The following is a 25353-nucleotide window of genomic DNA, read 5'->3' as shown; positions in this document are numbered from 1 at the left end:
TTCAACAAGTTTATTATTTATATAATGTCATTACGTTACGTTACCTCGAGACGATCGACGTCCATCGTCGATCTTCAGATGCTTATACCTGTATATAAATTAGAGGCACAAAGGGGGGGGGGGGGGGGGGGGGGGGGGGTCGGTGGCCGAGTGCATGGTCTAGCGCACACCAGCTCGGAGCACTTGGAGCGAAAGCTCGCTCTGCAGAACCCACCCCGCCCCTGCCCGTTTCGATCTGGAAGAGCATCGTACCGGCGTGCGGTCGTGTATCACTACTGCGTGGTGCACGTTAAAGACCCCAGGTTGTACCGCACTGGCCAAATTGCTCATCTACAGCTGAGACACCGGACGCCCACTAAGGCAGACTAACTTCCGGCTGTATAAACATACACACAACAATTTGCAATTAGGCGCATAATAACAAAGAACACAGCGTGCCGCCTCTTTTCTTTGGATGCTTTTTTTTAAACCAGCGCAAGCTCGTGCGTTCTCTCTTTTGAGGCGGTTAGAACGGTCGCACATAAAACCCGCGTTTCTCCTACCCGCCCGCTTCCTCCTCTCGTTATGTGTATTTTGTTATAACTAAATAAGCTATAATAATGGTGTATTAATTATTTATATTTACTTTCAGTTTCAGTCAGGAAAAAGGAGTTTCGCGGGAACTAGAGCCAATAAATGAGCTGCGCTTAGAGTATCGGCAATCTCTTCCCCGAAAGTGTTGTGAACGCCGCCATTTTGGTGCTTGTGCAGGGCAGGCGCAAGTGCCGATCGTCATGATTGAAAAGTGCGACATCCTCAGCATTAGATTCGGTGTTAGGAAGCTCATGTAATGTTACTTTGCTTTGTCGCAAACTGTTTAAAGAGAAGGACGGAAAAGCGTTTTTTGTGATTTCAGATAAAGCTTCAAATAACTGGCAACCATGATTTTAAGCCACAATAAGGCCAAGTGTCGCTACTCTGAAGCGTAGCTTATTTAATGACACTATTCATGCTCTTGTTCAAGAGGCTTGTAATACCTGGAGGGGCCATGACGTAAGCCCCGTGGATTCCACAAGCCACTACCTTTTGACACCTGCCTCTTCTTCATTGATCCAGCTTGTGCCAGTAAATTAGCTAAAGAGTAACGACACTTGGCCATATCGTGGCCTAAAATCATGGTTGCCAGTTATATGAAGCTTTATCTAAAATCACAGAAAACGCTTTTCCGTCCCTCACAAATGTTTAAACAACCCGCGACAGAGCATTGCAATATTTCATCAGCTTTTTAGCACCGCATCTAATGCTGAGGAAGTCGTACTTTTGGATCATGATGATCGGCAGTTGCGTTTGCTCTGAGCAAGACCCAAAATGGCGGCGCCCAAAACAATTTTGGGGAACGGAGTGCCGATATTTTAAAGCTCATATAGTGACTCTAGGCATAAAGTGAAGTCGGGTGTATTCTTTTCCTCTTCGTCTTCATTGTTTATTGATTTCAATCATATCGAATAATGAACACATTATATCACGCTACGCTTGTGTAATTATTTGTCTTAGATTTATTAGCCTGACCCAGTACTTAAACCATTCAGTTATCGATAGTAAATCTTCCAATATATTTTTTACATGTGAAGGTAAAAAGACACGGAGATTGATGATGATACAGACGCCAACGCCGCCCTCGGAAATTTTTTGAACATTAGAAATCAGCAGTTTGTCTGCTATTCGCCAGGTAGCGCAACAAAATACCCAAACAGTTTTTAATTGTTTTTTAAAATTGACTAAGCTCTACACCTATTAAGAAACCAAAGCAAGATCATTGTGAAAATTTAATACATCGCAATGTATATCTATTCCAAACAATAAATATTATGAAATGCCAATAAATCAGTTTGATGTCCAAAAAAGATATCCGTCAAAACAGGTAAGTTTGAAACGCTCCTGGAGCGTTATGACTTTGAAAATGAGAAAAAGCCATCGTCCACCTCTCGGGCAACCATTGTAGCTCTAAATATTATAAAATATTTTATCATAGTTTAATTATTTCCTCAGCGGCATTTGAAGTACAGTCACTCCAAGCACAAAAAAGTGCTACGTTTGATATAAAATATCTAAACAAAAAAGTTTTGCACAACATTAATTTTTTTTTCTGCATATTACCAATTATAAGCACTACACCTGTAGCTAATTTCATTGCCCTAGCGCGTGTCATTAAAGACATATTTGAGCTGAAAATGTCAATTTTAGGGCAATATTTGGAGGGATGAAAAAAACAAAGTAGTGCAAATACCAAAAAAGTGTATCGTTACATTATGCTCCGACATCATCTTAACAAAACTGCTATATTGGAACCGTGTTATCTTTAATGGATCGTTCATAAAACATGAACTAGCGGAGCAAGTGAGGGTCCGCGCCATCATATTCACAGCGCTACAAATGCGCATGAACAGTAAAAACCAACAGATACATAATATCAAATGAAAGACGATTGCATTGCCTTTTGAATGATATCAATCCCACAAAGCAGTATTTAAAAGGAGATGAGTAATGACCTGCCAAAAAGTACCTAAACTGCCACATTCAGTGGGACCGTGGCCTTAACGCGAGCTTACGATTAGCTTCCACAACGTTTCTGTAACCTGCATTACACAGCATCAAGATTGTAGTTTTCAGAAGATAAGGGGAGGGGGGGGTCGTCGTTCTGAACCTGTGTTCAAAGTGACAAACTTGCTGTTCGGCCGGCAATTTTATGAATGTGTGTTAATAGTTGCTACAGAAGTTTGATAACGACTAAACCAATCAAGTACACAGGGAATGTCCCATGACTTGCGCTTTTAATATGTGTTCATAGTTGTGTTTTCTAGCCTTCGCCTGAGCTCTAACCTAAGATGAAATTAACTATACGAGTACAGACACTGCGAGATACATATCTGTACCATTTTCCTTTCCTCCTACTTCTTTAGATATTAAAGGGATACTTCAACGAAATTTGAAATATTCCCGTCGTGTTCAAAAATAGGTTGAATATGATCCACAACATCCGTAAATGACAATCGCACGTTTGTATTTTGATCCTGGTGGCTGTATTTTTCGTTATAAACGGCCCACTTTGGCAAGCGCTCGGAGAAGGCCCAGCTTAGAGCACGTGATATCCAACGCAATCGTGACGTAGGTCGTCTCAAGACGAGCAAAGCTACGGCGAGGCTGACGTCGAGAGGATGGCCTAGTCGTTCGAGCCACCGAAGCGGCTGCTTTTGTACAAATTTTGAGTGACGGGTTAATCTTCTATAATCTTCTAGGGGGACAATAGCGACTTCTGCGACACACAAAAGGGATTCTCGGGAAGAGGGGAGTTCCTCCTTCCCCGCTTCTCTCGTCGAGGCCGGAGACGAGACAACCTCCGTCACTAGCTGTCAAGGTTCCTAGGCGAGCATTACAAACGAGGCGTTAGCGACATCCACCAGGTGCTCTTTGCTAATCGTTTAATTCGTTTTAAAATTCCTTTTCAAAACTTTTTTAGCAAGATATTGGTGTGTTCCATGTAATACTGCTCTTTTGAACACATATAGACCAAAAAAATGAGCGCCGAAATTTCGTTGTAGTATCCCTTTAAGGTCGACCAATACACGTTTGCAAGAAAGGCTCCTGTGCGCTGCCATTTTGAGCGATGCTGGCGCCCCGTACCGTTTCCGCCATGCTGGGGTGCGCCAGGGGCACGTCAGTGGGGTGCGCGATGACAACATGGTGCCGTTTGCTGCATCGCCGATGGCTAACGTTAGCGGCACACTTACTGTCTCGGAACGCAGGAGGAGGTATCCACACAGAATCGTAGCATCACATATTGTAGGACGGGGCATCTTTAAGGGTTGGAGCTGACCCTATAACGATCGCAGCCTCTGTTCCTGCAGGTTGTGGAAGCCAGAGCTGTCTCGAGCGCAGCCATCGTTGATGCAAAGGCCATGCGTCTTGTGGCGGATTCTGAAGAGCGCCTTAAGACTTTAGATCTTTTTGAAATTTTTCGATTTGTTACCGGTTTAGGCATTTTATTTATTATCCGTGCTCTTTCTCGGTCGAAGACGACACGTGTACGTTTTGTAGTTATTTTTAAATTTCTTTCTGCGCTCAGTGGTGTGCGCTTCGGCGAGAGACGCTTGGCAACATTGTACGACAACCAGCGAACGTCCTGGCTGGAGTGTAGGTCCGACTCACCTTGGCGTGCGGTTCAAGGTTAAGCCGGGATCCCACTTGCAAAGGTGTATTGACCCTTTTCCAAAGACTGCCCTCTGTTGGTAGCTGTGGAAACCCTGTACAATGACGAACTCAAACCGCTACGTCAAGGCACAGTATGTGTGTTGCGTTGGGTTAAAAGACAAAAACACATCCACAGAAAAAAAGTGACGAGCGGAGAGACAGTGCACTTTCGACGCTGTTTGATTGGCTCGTCAGCTCCTAGCGATGGCCGCGCTCCGACGTTAGCAATCTTATGGAATGACTTGCACGCTCCACGATGTCAGTTGCTCCGCCATTGTGCAGTGGCTCCGATCTTCTTATAATAGGCACGTGACTTTCAAAAGTGGTCTATGCGGAGCGCAAGTTCGTCTGCTTCTTGCACAGGGGTTGCGATCCTGTCAGAACACCGAGCTCTTATTGGCTGATTAAAAAAAAAAAAATAGTGGGTTGACCTCAAGGTATCTAGCATTGAGGTCTACCTACTATCCTTTCGATGAAAGCCAATCAGGGGTCGGCGTCATTCTGACGTCACCGCAACTAGATTATACGCAGCCGCCATTAGCTGGTCTCGTCGCTTCAGGCGCGAAGCCCGTGAGTGGTTCCGAGTTTGCGCCGAACGACGCAGCACTCGTGTGTAATGCGCTTCGGTCCAAGTACACTTTGAATGCTGACGAAGCGCTCGCGTCCAATGCGTGCTCACAGCACATGACCAATTAATGGCGGCCGCACATAATCTGTGCATCATTTCGAAGATGGTCTATCATAAAATCTTATTTTTTTGCTTTGCAATCTCGGCACAGGTGTGGCACAATTCTTAGCAAAAATAGCATTTCAACGCAAGATGTAGCACAACTAAATGGAACAGCGCGGAACATAGGACAGAAAGAACAGGACAACACGAGCGCTGTTCTTTCTGTCCTATGTTCCGCGCTGTTCCATTTTGTCATGAACCAACTAGCCACACTGCTCATGTAGCACAATTTTGTTCATGGCGTAGCACTTCCATTATTGATGTACGAGCAGTGTGGCTGCCTGCTGACGTGCCGCTGCCATTGCGATGATTCGCTACCCGCGCCCAACATCACCGGGTGGGATTTCCGTCACATCTTATCGTTTTGGTTTCGCTATCTCGGTTTCCTAACGGCTTAAATTAACCAGATTATAGCGGGGACCACTGCGGCATATTTGGACGGCGGGCAACAAATTTCTAATTGGACTGTGACATAGAGGGTGAATATTTCAAAACTGTATGAATGGATTATAGGTAATTAATTCGCCAATGATCTTTTACACTTGTGACCTGATGTCAACCACGCTCAATATCACCACGATTTCAGGCGCCTTAAAAAGAATGTCTCCAACAAGTGCAAAAAATAAATTAATGGAAACAAATGCAGAACCACTACCGGATGCAAATTGTCTTTATTCTGCTGTGTCGAATGGTGTAAAGCACGCTTATTTTCACACACGCGATGCATGGCCAACCCTTCGTCAGGGGCCGAAGGTGTTCATAAAGATGAATTGTATGTACAAACAAGGAGCAATGGTTAATACCCACATTATGAAAAGTGCTGAGAACAGCTTAGAAAAAATAATACAGCAACATCGCTCGTCAAACTAAGTGATGAATGACAAGTGCACTAAGGGTGGTCGACAAGATTCAGACAGTTAATTCTGGTTCACATACTATTTACACTAATTCGGCACAGTCTTCTATCATTACCTATTAGGTTTGGAGTACCCGAGAGCTATATCGTTAATGTGGTGTGCAGGTGACACATTCTAACACATCAGCATGCACAAAACAAGTGATGCGCAACCATGCAATATTCTGGTTAATCTATTGTTGCATTGATATTAAATACACAAACAAGATATAAACTTCAAATCCAAAGAGAATGCCCATTGTAACGTAATAAATAATTAAAATTGTTCCACTTTCTAAAATATGCATGATTTCTATTCAATGATCAATGTTCCTCATTATCCATCATAAGGCTGCCATCAGTTGCATTGAGATTAAACTAAACAACCAACAATTTGACTTATACAACCAACCTTTGGCCCTAATACAAAAACATGGATTTTCCCAATACCTTTTGCAGACAATTAAAAATGAGCAATTATCACTAGAGGCCACTAGCTACTATTTTCCCAAATATGGGGATTCAACAAAATGCAAAAGAGTGATCACACAAAATATTTTGCCCATGGCATAGAATAAATAGGCGAGCATAGACCTGATCACAAAACTTAGTTACAGCGAAGTTTGCAAGATATTAAACCCGGAAACTATGGGTGTGCAAATACTGCTTCAAATTGCATATTACAGCGTCATCCGTAGCTTCCATACCGCAAAGACAGCGGGTACGTCGGGGGTTTCCCTTAGCACTCACTGCCAAGGTTATATAAGTGACGCAGCACTATTCAATTCGAACTGCTATTCACACACACCTACTGAAAACATCGCCATTTACTTCTACATATGCCATCATTTACGTTCAAAGCTCACTAAAATTGTAGTGTGCTGGCATGGTTTGTCCTCGGAACAGATGATGAGAAAGAGGTGTCTGAACGGTGCTGCCTCACACCGAGCAAGTGTGTCCGAAAGTATGCTCCCATTTCTGACAAACGCTGCGGGGTGGTGCAGCAGGACAGGGGCTCGAGGAACCGCCCTCATTTGCGTGCAGGGTATCCAGCAAATTCTTATTTTGAAAATTCCCTGACCTTTCCAGGTTTTCCCTCACAATTTCAGGTGAAATTCCCTGACCACTTTAGAGGCGGTTAAATATATGACTATTAGAACACAAGGCATTTTTTGGTATATCCTACCTTGTCCTTGCCTAACTGAAGTGTTGCAGCAACTTCACACGCGGGAAACATGAGAAGGGAGAGTGGGGCTGATGCTGCAGTAGAACGAAGGGATCCACGAATCGCTACCGAGTTTAACCACCAAACTATCTCGGCCCTTCTCACAGCGCTCTTTTGACTGAGACTTCAAAGCAGCAAGGTGCTTTTTGCTCGATGCACGACTAGAAACTGCCGTGTTTCCCATGTGGCTCAAAGAAAACGTTTTGTAGCACATTGAGCATTGAGCACTGTGAGGATCATTTTGCACGAGCTTAATCAAACTTGCATATTTCTAAATATTCGAGTTCATCCAGTCCGGATTAAACGAGCACTTTCTTGCCACCGACATCGTTAGTGTAGAAGCCACTTCCGGAAACACTCTGAAACGCGACGCTCAGCCACACACGTCAATAACTGAATAACAGCATGGCCACCAGATGCACACTTTCGGATACCTTTGACTTAAGGCTTGGATTGGATTGGGGTCTGCGGCTTTTCCATTACTAAATCTAGTGGCTCTAACTGGAACTAGCCTCAGGTCGCACCCTCAATTCAATACAATCCAATGCACAGTATGGGTTGGACTGGATTTGTCGGCTGTTCTCTTTGCATCGGGTAGCATGCTCCACATCGGGTGAGCAGAGCTTGCGCTCCGCTCTAAGCAGAATTTATTGTCTATTTTTTGCCCCCAAGTCCTCAAGCCTTTGCTCAGGGCACTCGATGGCATATCCGGCTCATTTTTTGACAATATCCCTGACAATTCCCCGATTTTTCCTGGTAATTAAAATTTCCCTAACAATTGCTGGTTTTCCCGGTTTTCCTGGTCGCTAGACACCCTGGTGCGCATGTTTTCGAGGCTGCGAGTGCCTGCGCCCAACTAGACAGTGCCCCTGCCGAGAGATGCACAAAGCTGGAGTGCGACTGCGACAGCCTTTTTGGTCTTGTTCCGACACCCATCTCTTCCACCGTGCCTTGGGCACACATTGAGTAAGAACCAAGAACTATGTCTCTGTCCTTCCTCCTGACAAACTTGCAATCAAGCAGTTTAAAAGTTTTTCAAACTTCGTTATCAATATTAAACACAATCAGGAACTTGGTGGGAGCGTCGCGTCCATAGCCACACATAAATGCACGGTTCAGCTATGTTTAAAATGTGTTTGGAGTAGAAGAAAAAAAGCATTTTACTAGGAATGGGTGTGCTTCAGGGAAGTTGGAGACTTGAGTTCCTCAGAACCCAGTCTGAAAATCCACACTTGAAAACATGTCTTAAAATTGACAAACACTGCCATGGACAATTGAAATTCTGACAGGACGCTTGGCAGGTTTCATTTATGACAATGATTGGCACCTCATGCACTCCAATCAGCATTTGTTTTGGAAGAAGTCCAAAGCTTACTTTCCACTCATACTACTGGCCCTAAAACAGGTAGCAATTGTATAAAAAAAAGTACAACCATGGGAAAAAACAAAACAAATTTAGTCTTTTTGTTGGCCTGTAGGTATCGAGGCATATTCACGTCTTGCACACTCAAAGCACACTATTCACAGATCTTGGCAGAAAAATACAGCTTGACCGGGTATCAGGAACCATGCAGGCAGAGGATGGCATGTGTGATTGTGGCTGGCACTATTGCCCCTTGGATCCTTCATTGCCCACTTTGAGCTTCTTGAGGGGTGCCTCTGTGCTGTCTTCGCTGGACTCGTCGCGCTTTGCAGCCAAGTCTGGGGAAGACAGATATTGATATATGAATCAATATCTCGAAACCCTAAAATGGCCTCCACCCCCGCACCCTTCTCCTCCCCTCCCCTCCCCTCCCCCCTTCACACCCGCCCCTTCCCCTCCCACCCCTTCTCCCCCCATACACAGCAAAATATTTAGGGACTGGGTAAAATCATTTCTCTTTTTAACAGTTCCACTTACCCAAGGACAACGCACCTTGTAGATATGTGAAACCAAACACACTTTCCAGGCTGCCAGAAATGACAGCTTCTCATACGGATTCTATTAGCGGCGCGTGCAAACTACAGGGGGTGCCTCTCTAGCTATCATCATCATCGTTTGTGACGCCACGGGTAGGACACACTGGGACAGACCGTGCAGATATTGGATCCCCAAGCTAGTCAGCTCACTTCATGCGCTGTTTGGGTAATGCACAGAAAAGCGTTTCACGCGTTGTGTTTATTTGGTGAAATGGTAATTGCAGGAAGACATTTTACCAAAGTTTGAAACCGTACGTGGCATGCTCACTCGTGCCAACAAACATTTCTGGCGCTGAGATGTCAAAGTGTTCGGATGGTGGTGTGCTGTTCTCTATCTCAGTACAAAATAGAATATAATAATAAGTTTATTTCCATGTTTAATGGTGGAGCAAAGGGTAAAAAGCGTCAATGGAGGCTTGACTAACCCTTAGCCCCATAGCACTTTATGCCACTACAACATCTACCACGGCGAATAGGGTGCATTTTTTTTTTATTATGATTCGGACAAAATAAAACTATGAATGGAATGTCTCATCAAACTGAAAATACGAAAGCAAAATTTGAGAACTCGCATGTGTAGTAAACACTTCAGTGAAAGTGACTCCGTGTATACTGTTGGTTCCTATGTGTTCTGTGAATGCTAACCTCTTATTAATTTCAAGTTTTTTTTTTGTTTTTTTTTTTTTAATTTAGTAATTTAGTAAACAAACATTTCCTCAAAATAACTGGCAGGAGGAAGCAGTGGCTGGCTTCCAGCGTTGTTTCAACTGAAATCCCTGCTTGTACACCCGGTCGACGCAAGACGTGCGAGACCCCTTTGCAATCAAAGTCAAAGTCTTAAATCTAAGAAGTCGGTGAAACTTCAGAATCCGAAAAAATAAGGAATACACCTGCTATGAATTAGTACTACCGTTTGTATGTTTCATTTTTGTGGACCCTAATGCGCATAATGCGCGATGCGCTTCTCAGCGAGCGATTTTAAATTTGTAAACAATTCTTAGTAAAAATATGATAGATCAATTGCCTGAATTTGCCAGATCATGGCCGACAATTTAAGAATTTATAAAAATTTCTGGTTTTCTTTTTTACAGAAGTGGCAATGTGACAAACTTCTTTGCCACATATTCGATTTGGGAAGAGCTAAGTGTGAGTTGCTCACGAGCATTTGCTCGGCAGCAACTGCAGTCACACTTGGATAGAAGCATCGGTATTGGCAAGCTCAATGTAGCTAAAACAAGTGTGTGGAACTTTGTAACACAACTGTGCGCGAAAATACAAGAATCATAAAGGCTGTGAATAGCCACGCAAGCTTGTATGTGAAGCTCCAAGCTTGCTTTTAAACATTTTAAAGTTTTTCTAATATAAAAAGCAACTTTGAGACGCTGTATTTTATTAGAAAGATCACTTACAAAAAGTTTATACATATTTCTTTAATAAATAAGACTTTCTTAAATGGCATAGGTGCGAACTAACATAGCGACTCCGTCCTTTGACATAACACGTCGTCTGCTTGCAACGTACCAGCTGCGTCACAGGAGGGCGCCTGTGAGGTGGCGCCACCAAAACATCTCGTCGCCAATAGTCACTGACAAGGTGAGACCGGCAGGGAGGAGCTCGAGTTGTCCCGCCTCCAGAGCAAGCTTCCTACCTTTGAAAACGCTTCTACGTCTCGTGCACCCCGAGTGGAGTCCAGACATCCTGACACGCTCTGCCGTTGTCACTTTGTCAGTGACTTTAGTGTTTAAACCGAAATGGGGGCATCTTTTCACAAGAAATGCAAATCGCAAAATGAGTGGTGGGTGGTTGTTGCACGAACTTCACAAAACAAAGTCCCCGATTTTCTCCTTACTGACGTCTAGAAACTGCAAACAAAAACCTTTTACATGAAAATGAAGTTCGAAGACCAGAAAACGACTAATGCAGGACAAGCAAATATTACCACACCAATGGTGTATCCAACAGAAAGGAGATTTTTTTTCTCCAAGATGATTAAACGCCATCAAGTTTAGAGGTCACGTGCGCTGTGCCACGGATGTTTGTTAATCCACCCTCGAGTCCGCGGAGAGAAACAAACAATTTGCGGCTGTCTCACAGAATATCCGCTGTCTGTTCCCTCGAAGTGACTAGTGATGTTAGGACTGCTTGAACCCTCCCCTTTCGGGAAAGGATTATAGATAGCAGAATTGAGTTGTGGAGTGCCTTCTTTTTACAGCAAAGCTGTTATGTGCTAGGATCCGGAAAAAAATGCATCCATGGATGTTAACAAAAACCTTTTGTTTAAACGGCGCTCCTTGGTTCCGATTGGTTGTGGCAAGTATAAATAGAGGGGGCAACCTGCATGAGTCAGACTTCCTTGGCATTATTAGATAGTGAAGTCCTGATTCCTTGTTATCATCTACGGTCACTGACTTATCTTGGCTAAGAGTGCACTGCGACGAGGCTGAGGGCAGAACGCGCCGAACTAACCTTCTTTTCTTTCGCTTCCGCGATGCTAATAAAGAAACTTGGGCTTAATCGGAAAAACCTGTCCTCAAGATGTACCTTGAAAAATTTGGTTTAGAACTTACAATGTTGTGTATTGAAAGAGCTCATCACATTTATATATATATATGTGTCTTTATTCAATCAATATAACAATTCGCTGTAACGTCGCTGTAAAAGCTAAAATGGCTACCAACCAATGGCTCTGTTCCTTTGTCTCTTGACGTAGCAATTTCCTAGCGACATTATCAGTTGCCCTTTGGACTCGCCATGGGTAGGCCGCATGTTGTTCGCTCTGAAGGGGAAGAGCGCGCCTACAAGGATCATCGGAGCGCTCAACAGTGCGCATGTGTGCGAAAGCATAGAGAAGCCGAACGCGCAGAGGCCCAACGTGGTGCGGCCGATGGTTTGGGTCCATCGGCTTCGATTGATCCTCCACTCACCGACGAAGAACGTGCCCGTTTAGAGCGTCAGCGGCAACAGAAGCGGGAGAGTGAGCGTCGTTGGCAAGCAAAAATGACCGACGAACATCGGGCCGCCGATGCCAAGTGGAAACTAGTCGATTTTGTCGTAAAGATAACAGCTTCGCTGGTCCTCCATCTTCACGTAAAATGGGTGGGCTCTATCATTTTTTTTTTCATTCTGCTCTTTCTTTTGTATGAGTAGTCTGCGAAGGTTACAAACAGTGACGAAAAGAAAGAAACTCCGCTGAGTGGACTACATGTGGCTTTGACATGTGAAGTCTCGGGCATATTTTCTGAATCATCTTCATCTTCTCGCAGCTTTCCCAATGCGCAGTTTTCACTGGAGAAAAATATCTGTTGCATGAATAAACCAAGAGTAAAGCATTCATACAGCTGGCCCCTCTGTCACATTCCTACCACTCAATAAAATAGTGTAACCTAAAACAGTGTTCCAAGGAATGACACCCTTGAAACTTCTTGCAATGTGCTCTTGTTGGGAGCAATGATGGAACATCATCCATGCATTTTCCATTGGTGGAACAGAAGTAAAAGCTGGTTACATTCTCTTTAAACCAAAAAATTAAATGACATTCCTCCTTTATCTAGTTAGAGAAGTAAATATTTTGAATGAATATTCGAGATAAGTTTTTCAAAAAGCTGGACGTCATGAATGTTAACACAGCTGGAGGTTGGTTTGGCCCCAAGGTATGGAGACAGTGGTCGAACGCTTTAAAGAAGCAATGTGGTCGTCGTGGTATAACTGCTGATATGGGTTTTTTAGTATGTATCAAGCAACAGTGATTACACGACTGCATACCAGTATGATGCCCATTCAAATAGAAATGAGCAGAGATGAGAGCTTTCTCTGCCCACGCTCCAAACTGCAATCTAATAAGCAAACTCTTCAAAAAGAAGGAGCTCTATTTGGTTTATAGCCATTCTGTGTTATGACTTGCACAGAAGAAGACAGTCTTTGCATGCAAAGTAGAATTCATTTTTGTCTATAGCAGTGGTTCTTAAACGGGGGTCCGCGAAGGCAATCTAAGGGTCTGCGAAGCCCTGCATCATCAGTCAAGTCCGTCAATAAAACTAGTCTTTTCTCAGGTCAAGAAGAAATGTTTCAATTTTGGGGTCGACTTTTCTCGTGCGTATATCAATAAGAGAGGTCTACTTCACACTAGCCCTTAGTTATATCCATTTATTAAATCATTATTATATTTAACCTATACCTTTCCCCTCCCCTCACCACGAACGGGGTCCTCCATCATCTCCGCCGATCCACAAGGGGTCTGCGAAACATAGATGGTTGAGAACCACTGGTCTATAGTATAGCAACAAAAGCCCATAACATGCCCTTTTATTCAGAAACCACAAATTTAATGATGAAACAATATTTTTAATCCTTACAAACAACTCATTACAATGGTTTTCTTTTTTTTTTTTTTACTCAGTGAAATTTGTAATAGGAAGGCTTTCCAAAAGTGAGAAGTGTTGTGTTCAGCTCAGTTTCCATATCTCTTTCTTCGTGTTCACCATCCTAGCCACCAGAACTGCCCCCACAGTTTTGGCGACGAGGATGCTGAATCTGGGCATCCTCACTCCCCGAGGCCACATACTATGCGTCGTTCGGTATAAGCTCTCGCTGGCAGGTGCCTGGCGTAGCGACGACATTTGCTTCCGCAGAATTCCGGGCTCACCAAGGAACCTTGGCTGCTGCTCGTTGATGGCCGCGCATTTGATTTCAAACGTCTTCCTGGATTGCTGAGCCGCCATCTTAACAGCAAGCATGGCTAACTGTGACAGGCCACCACCAAACTTTTTGGGCAACGTCCTGGCTGCGGATGTTCAAAAGGTACATCTTGGCTTGGCGCTCACGGATATTCAGCCGGACGATGCCAGGCAAAGGTACTAAATGCTTGGGGGCCGAAGGACAGCGTGTCAATGACTCTCTACCAGCTCCCGTGGGACCGGAGCAAGCAATGTCACCAGCGGGAGATCGACAGCAAGTTCAACGGGCATCTTGCGATGCGTACAGCGAGACTGTCAGGGTCCTCAAGGCTAAATTTTTGCAGCCAATCAACAAGACCCTGCAACAAATTCGATTCCACATGAGGAAACAACGAGAAGGAGAAACCCTGCGCAAATTTCTCTCAGTCCTCCAAGCATTGCCCGCGCTGGCGAACTTCGACGCTGACATTGAGGTCGCCATTCGCACCCCCGGTTTATGGTAGGAGCTGCTTCCACAAAGATCCAAGAACGACTGCTTCTAGACGCTGTGCTTCCGTTCAGCGTCATCTTGCAGACAGTGATCAATATGGAATGCGCACGCCACGAAGTTTCATAGTAGGCCATGGCGACCACGGCTGCGCTGTTGATGGCGCCAGGAGGACGTGACCTGCCACATGACACAGCGTGAAAGAGAAACATGGCGGTCATCCGCACCGAGTCAGCCAGCCTGCTGTCATCCTCCTTCGTCGATGACGTGATCGCTGCACGAGCCGCGGGGCTCGTGCCGTGAGTCACTTGTCCGACCTCCAATGCAGCGTTCCTCAGTTAGGTCATCAAATGCACGTGCCACGCATTCGTCTGCCCAATGAAGTTGAGTAGCCTGCGATCACAGCGATGACGTTGGTTTCGACTGTGTCAATCATCGACGCAGCTCCGGATGGTCGGAATTTCGTCGATTGGTGCATTTCGAATCCCCATGGTGGCAACTACATCCACGGTACAACCGCTACGGCAGAACCTGTGCCAACTGCGGTTACGATCAGGAACGCAGGAAGGGCTATGGCGTGTGCCCAGCCAAAGGTCGTCACTTCGACAACCGAGGTTGTCGGGGGCATTTTTCAAGCGTTTGTAGAAGTTTTAAACAATCCCTCCAGCCCTGTCCGTATGATGAGGTTGAGGGGATGTCTCTTTTGTCGCTGCAGAAGACGATTGCATCTCGAAGCAACATCTGCAAGAGGAGACTGCAAATGATGTGCTACTCATTACCGTCATGGGATATGTGACCTCACAGTGGCGACCGGTAAGCACTCTATCTGTTGATGCTGCCGTGTTCTACGACCTGAAAGACACACTCTTAGTGAACAACGGGCTCTTGTTCCGTGCTACAAAAGTTGCCCATCTTACGGCTATGCGATGCTCTCTTATTTTTCAAGCACATGGTCATAATGGCATTGTGAAGATGCAGGCACGTCTTTCTGCACTTTACTGGTGGCCCCACATGAATGTAGAAGTGCGTAGCGCAGTCTGCACCTGTGAAGACTGCAGCACCTCACGCAGGAGTGCCAGGTCATCACCGACCCCTCTGCAAAAGAATCTCTTGCCAAGTTGACGTGGGTCTAAGGTAGACATTGAATTTGTAGCCCCCTCTGAGCAAGAAGAGCCAGCATGCCCCTACGCTATCACGCTCGTGGACTCTTTCTTGAAGTGGCTGTGACGGCGAGTGCAACAGAGGAAACGAAACAGAAAGAAGCCCACCGACAAGTGTCAAGCAGCAAAGAACCCCAGATTTCTGGTTGGGGACTGGGTCATAGTGAAAAAACCCAGAAAGGTAGACGAGGGAGAGTCGACCCTTGGTCCACTTTTACGTATTGGGAAGTGTGCTAGTCGTTCCACATTCTGATTAAAGAATGGTCGAGTGTGGAACGCCTGGAAACTCGCAGGTGCTCCTGAGTCAAACCGCGAATGTTATAAACAGAAGGCATTGGCTGTCGTTCCCACTGTCTGCTCCCTGAGGTACGCTGCTTCTCCAGGTGACACATTTCAAATACACAATTGTTTGCAGTCACAGGAGTCAAGCTTGGCCAGGCAGCAGCAGCCTCAATCGCAAATGCCGTTAGTGCACACCCATCCCAGACCCACCAGGAAAGAGAGCCACAGCTCAGTTCCCTCTGCAAGTGTCCCCAAGGCACTTGGAGTGCAACCGTCCACCACCAGGGCGGTACAGACTACGTTGATCGATGAACTGGGTGGACTTTTTCCTCTTTGTTTTTCTGACCCATGGTGAACTATGTGCGTGTCTCTCTGTAAAGTGTACTAAGCATGCCCATTATTTTTCTCTTGTAAACAAGTGCACATCGTATTGTGCTCATGAAGTCGCAATTTGATTGAAGACCTAATTTTTAATCTGAAAGCTTTGAACCTTGTTTGTTGGGTTTGTTACTCTTAAAAAAATAAACATTTGATGTGATTAATGGTTACAGAGGTGATGTAACAGTGCAGAGAGACTATTTGTGGTGATGTTTATCTTTTCTCTAATTGGACTTTCTTTGTGATGTTCTCTCTCTCTTTCTTTGTCTCATGTATCTAAGCTCTTAAAAAAAAAAGGGAGGGGAAAATGTTCAGTTTAGTTCAGTTTCCATTTCACTTTCTTCACTTTGTGTTGTTCCTAATATGCTAGCCATTTGTGGCATCGCCCTCCGAACACCTGCAACACTGTCGAACGGCATGTGCCAAGAGCGCGCGATCTGCTCTTTGCTTCTCTTTTCCTGCTTCGAAAATTAAACAGTTTGCAATGGAACTCCGACCCGGCTGGGCGCCACCTGGGCCACCTCCACAAGGAGGAAGGTGGAATGGGCACTCTTTCCTTCTTCAGTGGGACGCACACCAATAGAGCTCGACAACACCGACCTGTCTGAGAGTCTGGGAACTGGGTGTCACTGCTGTTCTCCGTGATGCACGTGCTTGACTCTTCCGGCGGCGCTCTCAGAACGTTGCTGTCCCCCTGAGAGTCCTGGCTGAACTCCGAGAACCCTGGGAGAAACGAGAAACCAAGGCTCGCTGAACCAAAAAGCAAGTCGCAAAGTGGCTCACTTCGGTTAAAGGGGCACCAAGGGTCCGCGCACACGTACGCCAGCAGTGCTAGGTTGGGACTATGGACACACGGCTGACTTTGCGCCACACCAGCGGTGTGTCAGCGCTACACACACACACAAAATGCAGCACTAACTAGTCATTGGGTCTGCCCTGTCGGTGGCGACGACGCAGCGCAGACTTCATTATCTCGGCTATGCACTTCCCCCATGAACCAACTTCGAGACAAACTTCCATCATGAAATCACTAAAGCAGTTTCTGAGATAATTTATTTATGGTCACAACCAAAAGTACAGCCTTTAAAAATTCTGAAAAATCCAAGATTAGACATATCATTTTTGCTATTAAAGACGGGAGCAAAGATTGCAACACGCCCATTTGTCTGCGATTCGACGCAGAAAAAAAGACGGCACCGTCAAAAGCGCAGCAGCCAATTATGAGCATTCAGCTTCCTCGCGGCAAGGGCGCCGACTGAAGGTGGACTGATTTTCGAATGTCCGCAGTATGCACATGGGAAGCGAACACTCACGATTGGCTTCTGCACGTCCGATGGCGCCCTCTGGTTTCAGCGTCGAACCGCAAAAAGTTTTGTATGTCGCGATATTGAATTTCATTTTAAATAGGTAAATCGCACATGTCTCAATTTAATTTTTTTTAGATGTGTAAAGAGCGTAGATTGATTATGACCACAAATAGACAATCTCAGAAACCACTTTAGTACGCTTTAAGCTGAATCGGGAAACCGGGGTATCCCCTGTACTGACAGACTCGTAATTCGAGCGGACAATCTTTGCCTCAGAAACCTATCAGCTGATCATACCGGCGATTCCCCAGGAAAGAGAAGAAACAAGAGTGTGAGGTTTTCTCTCCAGAGGGCGATTGCGTGAGAACGACATAATAGAGAGTTTTCACTGGCGGCCATAGCTATGTGCGCGAATGCTGAGCGCGTGCTGATGGCGAGCTTCCAGCTTTTTTTTTGCAACATGCTTTTCACACCATCAAGATCGCCGGCCCTAGCAACCTATTAATGTGAGCTCATTCTGGGCACGCACTCTAAACAGCACCTACAAATATGGCATCCAGTGAATACTCCCTACAGTTCTGCCTTCTCAATTTCAGAATTCACAACAAAAACTTTGATTTCAGCGATTTTCGCTAACTTATGGCTAATCTGCCTGATGAACAGATACATGACTGATCCTTTTGGATTGGACTAGACAGCCTAATGAGCCACCTCAGAAAAAAAAAAAAAGAAAGTGTTGAAAATGAATGTTTGAATTATCTACTTCTTCCTTTTTTTCACAGGGGCTGAAAATGGTGAGATGATAGGAATTCTCATATAAAATAAATTAATGGCTATGCCGACATTTCAGCTGCGACAATCTCTATTTGATGAAACTGCGACAACCACACATTCTCAGTCTTTTCTCTAGAAATAGAAATGCAAAAGAGGGTGAAACCATTCAGGGGTGGGGCAGACCAAACTAATTTCAGAGAAATTTTTGGAGCAGTAAAATTGGATTTTAGAGCAACTTATAAGTAGAAAATCCACATTTTGGAGCAACTTCAAAGCAATAGAAACCTGACTTTTGGAGCACTACAGTATCAAAAAAAATATTTCAGAGCATCCCAGGAGTAACTGTGACATAATTTTAAGAAATCATTTTAGTCAGTTATACCATGAGTTACAATTCAAGCAAACTAGGTTTGTACTACAAGTGATGGAAAGTATTGAATAGAACTTAACTTTGAAATATCTGAAACTGCACACAGAAAGATATCTAATTATTTCGATTAAAAAATGAAGGGGCACGACTCGGCAACATAAATGTTACATGCTATGTTGCATCATACATTGTACATGTACGATGTATGACACAGGGAATTCATCGGCTGAATTGATACACAGATTTGGCTTAAAGGGACACTGACAGGGCATTTATGCTCGCCAGGGTTTTTCTTCATACATGACATACGAAAGCCCAACTACCCAGAACACAATTTGCAGCTCGAAATTCGTTTTCTTTCCACCCAAAAACTGCCGATCAAGAACTGGCCGGTTTGAGTCTTGCTCACTTTCTTCTCCGTGGTTCATACTGTTTTCTATGGTTTAGACACAGCCACCAAATATATTGAACGTCGTGGGTCACTGAAGGTACACACTCAATATTAAAAATAGAAATAAAATATGATGACCAATTTTTTGTGGCTTCTAAAAAGCTGCAAATATGTTGATTGAAGAAAAAAAAAAGTTGCACAGCCACGTGACTTCCACCCAACCCTCTCCTCCTCTATATTTCTTCCTCCGCTGTCCAGTTTCAGTTTCGAGCAGTTGCGTTTTTCGACTTTATTAAAAATATAATTGACGGTGTAGGAAAATATTGACTGGGTAGGTAGTCAAAAATAAAACAAAATTTTTTTTGGGTGTCAGTGTCCCTTTCTTTAACCAAGGAATCAGGCGAAGGCTTGCGCCACCTGGCAATGAAATAGGCAAGGTTGTCAATCGAGTATTCACTTTCTGCTAAAACCAATGCCACCGCAATCTTTGGTACAGAGTGGCATAATTTCAGTTGACTCCACACTTTTGGTGCTGGTAGGCACAGAAAATTGTGAATGTATCAAAATGGCACAATTGGTGCAGCTGTCCCACCCCTGCACTGCCTATGACAAGGGGCTGCAGGAAAGATACTCAGAAAAACTGAAGGCTCCCGACGCTCATCGGAAGATAAGGGAGGGACATGCAACATGGGAGTCGCTCACCTGTGTATGATTCCTCCATTCCTTCAGAAATGTTAGAGTTGGACTTGTCTTTGCCAACCAGTGACTGTGAATCTGTTCACGAAAGAAGAAAATTTTATGGTGACCTCCCTAGACACCTTGCCACTGACAGAGATATTTGCTTATATCTGCTCCTGCTCGGGCTAATAAACACTTCTCAAAAGTGCGTGCTAGGCGGCAGCTGCTGCGCTAATTATTTGAGTCCGCCATTCTAAGAGTACATGCTCTGACCATGTATTGAACACAAGAGCTTCGTCGGTGTTTGCATAGAGAACAAGGGCTGCATCAGCATTTAGCGAGGACTCTCGATACAATCACGCAGTTCGTGCCTGAGAAATGGCAACTGCCAATGTCGCTAGATGGGGTTTTGAAAAAAGTATATATGCAGCCTTGCAGTGTGTACTAAATAAATAAGACAATTGCAGATTTTACATCAATGCACTTGGTTGGCTGGAACTCCTCCGTCAGTGAAGTTTTTGTTGTGGGCAAAATTTTTCTTATCGGCATAGGTGTTATTCACTTGACGTCGCCTGCAAGGTACGCTAGCGTCGAACGCCGCGGCTGCCACCTCTGCCGTCTCTTTATATCTCTCATTCCGCATAACATTGTGCGAGCCAAATGTAAGTCGGGATTGTTAAAAGTTTAGAGCTTTCGAGGCGTTTTACAATATCAGGGTTCCGTTCCTACTTTGGTGCTTTGCGGTTGGACCATTTGCTGCTAGTTTTTGTCGCTAGCGTACACAGTCACTATGGCCAGAGCCGCATATTGGGAGAGTTTGGCCAGTGGGTGTGGCGACGAAGCCGCCAGAGAGGAGAAAAGTGAAGGGAAGGGAGGAGAGCGCCGAAGGAGCGAGAGAGAAAGATGGGAGCGAAGAGGAGATGACCGCCATTTTGACGCAACGCTGTCGGTGCGCCGAGCACTGTTGAGGCTATGCGTCGTCCGCTACGGGCTTATTTCTTTTTCGCCCGAATAGAAGTTTGCGTCCAAACGTGGAGAAACTTCATTCGTTAGCTTTTTAAGCCACCGAGGAATAGCACTATATCATTTTCTTGCCAGAGCCTGCCAAATAAAAGGAAAGAACCGAAATTTGCATGTCGATCCCATGCATTCCGCCGGGCGAGGGAGTGAAAATGGCGGCCCTAGCCACTCAGCTTGGAGCAGCCGGGAGTTCACGCGCATGCGCTCACGCCTCTCGTTCTGCGCCGGGAGCTGATTGGCTCACTTGTGAGGGGCGCGTTCTGGCGGCGAGATCATAGACTGGCCAAACTCTCCCCATATACGGCTCTGAATATGGCCACGTGACCGTGTTTGCTCCGTGCTGCTCCTTGCTGTGCTCATTGCGCCCACGGTGGTCGTTTCTCTGCACAAACGCACGGCGTGGCTTCCCATGGGAGTGATCCGGCCAAGCGATTTTGCGGAGCTACCCTCTGGGCGTGAGAAAGATAATTATACAAAGGAAAGCGGTGCTGCGGCATCTATCCCCTCGTCCTACGAGACAATGATATGGTGCGCAACAGCAGCATGTTTCTGCATGTAGAGTTTACGGACACTGAGAAGTACCACATTTAAGCAACAAGTTTACTGACAAGGAACGAAGTGATCTCTGTGTAATCAGCGGCAGACTCGTCAATGTCTGCATGCCGGATTTGACGGAAAACCATGCCGCTGTCTTCTTGCACTGGCCAGTGACCACTTTTGAGATGAGGAAAAAGCCCACCTTTGCGAAGTTTTTGAACGGTAGAGTATTTCCGGAAGCGGTTAGAACACCCCATCCCTCAAATGGATATGAGGTGCTAATATTTCCTGCAGCGGCCCCAAAATAAAGTTGAACAAGCTGCCACGATAGGCATTTTTTTTAATAATCAACAAAATGGCATTTAAATAAACAACGAAATTGTTTCAACATAAGCCCAACTACACAACCACCCAGTCAAGCTGCCACAATTCACCAGCCAAATAAAAAAAAAAGCAAACTGCGGCCTCGAAGAGCTCGACGGTGGCGCACCCTGGCAAAATTGAACCAGAGAGTTAAGTGAATATTAACTACATTAAACTATTGCTTCATTGGGAATGTGCTGGGCATGCAAAAATGCATGCAGAGTGTGGCACTAACTTGAGCTTAGGTCAAGGTACACATATAAAGGAAAGGTACCTTAGAAGCACCAATTAAAAGAAAGCAACTCGTCTACTCACCACCATTCTTTATTTCATGCTTCACCGGCTGCTCAATGTTTTCCTTGTTGTTCGACACAGTTTGTGACTTTCCTTTTGATCTGGACTGAGAGACATAGAGGATAAAGCTTTTCAAATTAATTGAGTAAACTGAAGCATTTTTGACAGATTGAGTGGAATTTTGTGATGCAAGAGCTGCTAGGGCCAAAATGTGCCAACTAAACTGAGGCAGACAGGAAACAGGAAGTAAAAAATAAGGAATATATGATGTGGCAAGAAAACTAAGCAGCGCTCTCGTGCGAGTTGATGTAATCCTAGCCTGGAATTTGAACGGAAGGGCTGACGTTAAGAGAACTCTTTAATCATGGTAAAACAAGGACTCCAGATTTGCCTTTGGAGAAGGGTAGCTCTTGAAACCCATGTCACGTGACACATGCATCATAACAATAGCAAAATGGGGACACACCGGCTGTGCCTAGTGCTTGCTTCTCTTAAATTCTCAAATTTGCCAGACAGGTTTATGTTGAGCAAGTGCTCTGCTCAGCTAGTTGGTAGAGATAGGGTCAAATGACATACCTGGTCGGAGCTTGGAACTGGAAAATAAAAATATGACATATTTTTGGGATGTGAGGGTAAAACGACCAATCTTATTAGGCTAGAACAAGCCTAAAACACACACATAGAACAAGCCTAAAACAAACAAAATTCAGTCAGAGTTTGTGTTTTACAGAGGAGCTGTTAAGGGCTAGGTTCCCTAGGATTCTGTCCATGTATGTAGACACAAACCTACCTGGACAGCTACCGCCATCTATAAGCGACGGCGGCAAGCACGCAACCAGTATGGTTTCCGCCGTCGCTCGTAGATGGTAGCAATCTTTCCAGCTATAATAGAAGAATGAATAGTTGGGCGCGTTGGTGGGAATTCATCGTAGGAAACAGTGCGAAAAACAGACGATGACGAAGAAGAAGCACACAGTGTATCGAGTACAGCTCCACTGGTCTTCCTTTTTCACGAGTGGGGAAAGGTTGAATTTTTTTTGTACAATAAGTTCTAGAGAACAATACAGTAGACAAATATTAAAAACTTAATTGAATCCTTAAAAAAAAAATGATTACCTGGCACCCATTTGTAGATCTTCATGGTCGTGTCTCCAATTGTAACCCATTTCTTCTCCCTGAAACAGAAACAACAAACCAATAATGATCCAATTCATCCCTGGCCGACGTAATAACCCAGGAACGGTCCTTGTTCATAGGTTATTAGTAGGGTCTAGTGTTTTGAAATGCGTCCGAAAAACTCGGAAGAACACTCCCCGGTAAAATTTTTGACAAATAGGATTTATTCCAAAAACTCGGAATTCTGAGCTCAGGATGGCAAAATAAAAAGCAAAAGATATGGTATTCTAAAAATAAATTTTGTGAGGGCACAGTGACAGTGGTCCTGAGGCAAGGACATTTCAGTTTCCTTTAAAATCTCGGAATATGCACCGAGAAAATTTAGGGTGAGGGGGAGACGAGAGCGTGCAGTGATGTCAGAACGCTGAGCTCTGGTTGGAATGATTAGAGGGTAGACCTAAAGCTAGCTAGCTGCCTTTGTCTCCACTGCACTTTAGGACTCTAGGTCTAACCTCTAATCATTCCAACCAGAGCTCGGCGTTCTGACGTCACCGCACGCTCTCATCTCCTTTTTCTCAGTTTCTCGGCGCATTCACGAAAGGGAGATTCCCGTTTATCTCATTAAGGTTTGTTCAGAACAACGGGTCTATGTTCGTATGGGTAACGACAAAAACCACTCTTTCGGTTTCCAGTTTGGATCATAGTATTTTTGTACTTTAGTGGGAGGAGGGGTTGTGTTCTTATAACAGTGAAAGCTATGAGCCTGTAAATTTCTTAGGAGGGAAGGGGCAGCTGAACCTGACTAAGTCCAGGGGCTTTAGTTATCTCAAAGTTTTAACGTTAATTTAAGCAAAACTTTTGTGCAAGATTCGTCGTGGGACAGTTTGTATTTCCAATGCTAAGGGTGGCAATGGCAAATGCTGTTGCAGACATATCATTCGATACAAGTGATGTTCTTATGAATGTACGGCATGTTTATGTCCAAATAATATTTATTTTTAATTATAAAAAATTGAAATTAAATTAAAATTAAACTCTAAATTTCAAAAAATTAATAATAAAAAAAAAAAAAAAAAAAAAAAAAAAAAAACCCTGATAAACTTTGAATTTTTAGTGAAAAACGAACCCCGAAAAGGCGGAATCCTTGTTGCTGGGAAAAATGAAGTTTGGAGATATGGACCGCTTTATGTCCATCTCTCTCTAAACTATCAACACTCGCAGAAAAATTGACCGGCTCTCTTTCATGCACGAACTGTACTACAATCTACGGACAAATCTTCACCACAGGGCCTGCATTTCTGATTGAAACAGTGCCCTCCACCTTGGTGACAAGAAATGACCACAACATTTTTCTTATGCAAGAAGTTGTTAAGTTGTTCGAATAATGTTTGTATGAGAGAAGTCAAAATAATGTAAACCCGCTACCATGTAATGCCTCACATAGAGGCCCTCAAGGTAATGAAAGAAAGACATCGTACAAGCTGTGCCTTCACTGCACAAGAACAGATCAGGAGAAATCTCTGCCCTTTCCAAATGCCAAGTTTATTCGACAGATTCCTGCGGCAGCACAGTATCAGCGCAACAGGTGCCATTAGAAGGGGTACAGTGCCGAGGCAGCACGAAGCGTCCAAGATGGATACCGTCGCACATTAATATATTTTTCTCGATTCACACGAAGAAGCGGCACCACCAATTCTATCTCAGGCTTCGTAGGTTTGCGTTAGCTGCACAGAACTTAGCTCATCAACGAGCAGCTAAAACAACACAGAATTGTTGTTCAGAAACTATGCAAAGAAAAAAAAAGAACAGCGGTGTTTGGTTTAACCTACCATTTTCTCACTTTGTCGATGGCTTGCATGACCCTCTTGAAGTCATCCTTGGCACGACTACGAGTCTCAGCACGTACAGATCTAGACATCATTGTTGCGGCTGTCACGGCAGTGACCACGAGCGCCGAGTCTGGGATCAGACGACGTCGGATCACCGTGGATTCACTGCAACAAAGACACAGTGAACAGCCCAAAAGCCGTTGCCAAAAGCCCAAGCGCAAGACGAGGTGGCTTCTGTTTCTCCTTCCTTCCTAACCCTGCAATCAGAATGGAAGAGTCCAGTGTGATATCCGGTTTTTATTTGGGGTATCCGGTGGAGCCTCATGGGAAGGTGGCGGCGGGAAGTTCAAAATGAGACAATTTGTCAAACGTAAAACTCAGTTCCGAACGCTTCCTTTGCTTTCCCTTCTGCAATACTCTGACTGGCTAAGCAAAATGCCACAAGCTCGATAGCACGAGGTCGCTGCTTTGAAACGTTCTCCCACAGAACGAGCACTCGTGCTAGAAAACATCTCGAAGCTTGGAGCACGGGCTAGCTAGCGCTTGTAGCTTCGGCTGAAGTCTCAGCTTAAATGGGGTTAAAACACGCCACGAATAAAATTCTATATGAGATATCCATATTGCTAGGACCCACTGTATGTGCCTATATTCCCGCTAT

At 44.6% G+C, this 25353-nt stretch overlaps 1 protein-coding gene across 1 annotated transcript; it reads right to left on the bottom strand.

Moving 5' to 3' along the window:
* Positions 1-5609: 5609 nt before the first annotated feature.
* Positions 5610-24905, bottom strand: LOC115330198 (B-cell CLL/lymphoma 7 protein family member A). Its single transcript, XM_029991912.4, has 7 exons — positions 24696-24905; positions 22867-22925; positions 22327-22343; positions 21772-21856; positions 19561-19632; positions 16617-16739; positions 5610-8778 (listed from the first exon to the last, which is right to left on the bottom strand). The coding sequence occupies exons 1-7, from the start codon at positions 24785-24787 to the stop codon at positions 8684-8686; spliced, it is 543 nt and encodes a 180-aa protein (XP_029847772.1). The 5' UTR covers positions 24788-24905; the 3' UTR covers positions 5610-8683.
* Positions 24906-25353: the final 448 nt, after the last annotated feature.

Source organism: Ixodes scapularis, unplaced genomic scaffold (assembly GCF_016920785.2).
Source record: "Ixodes scapularis isolate PalLabHiFi unplaced genomic scaffold, ASM1692078v2 PGA_scaffold1__304_contigs__length_218370807, whole genome shotgun sequence".
In the NCBI taxonomy this organism is placed as follows: Eukaryota; Metazoa; Arthropoda; class Arachnida; order Ixodida; family Ixodidae; genus Ixodes; species Ixodes scapularis.
This window is presented reverse-complemented; position numbering and strand designations above follow the sequence as displayed.

Bases quoted from the DNA above. Each gene is read 5' to 3' on its own strand.
- LOC115330198 (XM_029991912.4), bottom strand. From the start codon at position 24,787: ATGATGTCTAGATCTGTACGTGCTGAGACTCGTAGTCGTGCCAAGGAT. The intron at 16,740-19,560 runs GTGAGCGACTCC...CGTTTCTCCCAG, and splicing joins AATGGAGGAATCATACACAG to GGTTCTCGGAGTTCAGCCAG. The intron at 8,779-16,616 runs GTCGGTGTTGTC...TGTCTTCCCCAG, and splicing joins GTTCCCAGACTCTCAGACAG to ACTTGGCTGCAAAGCGCGAC.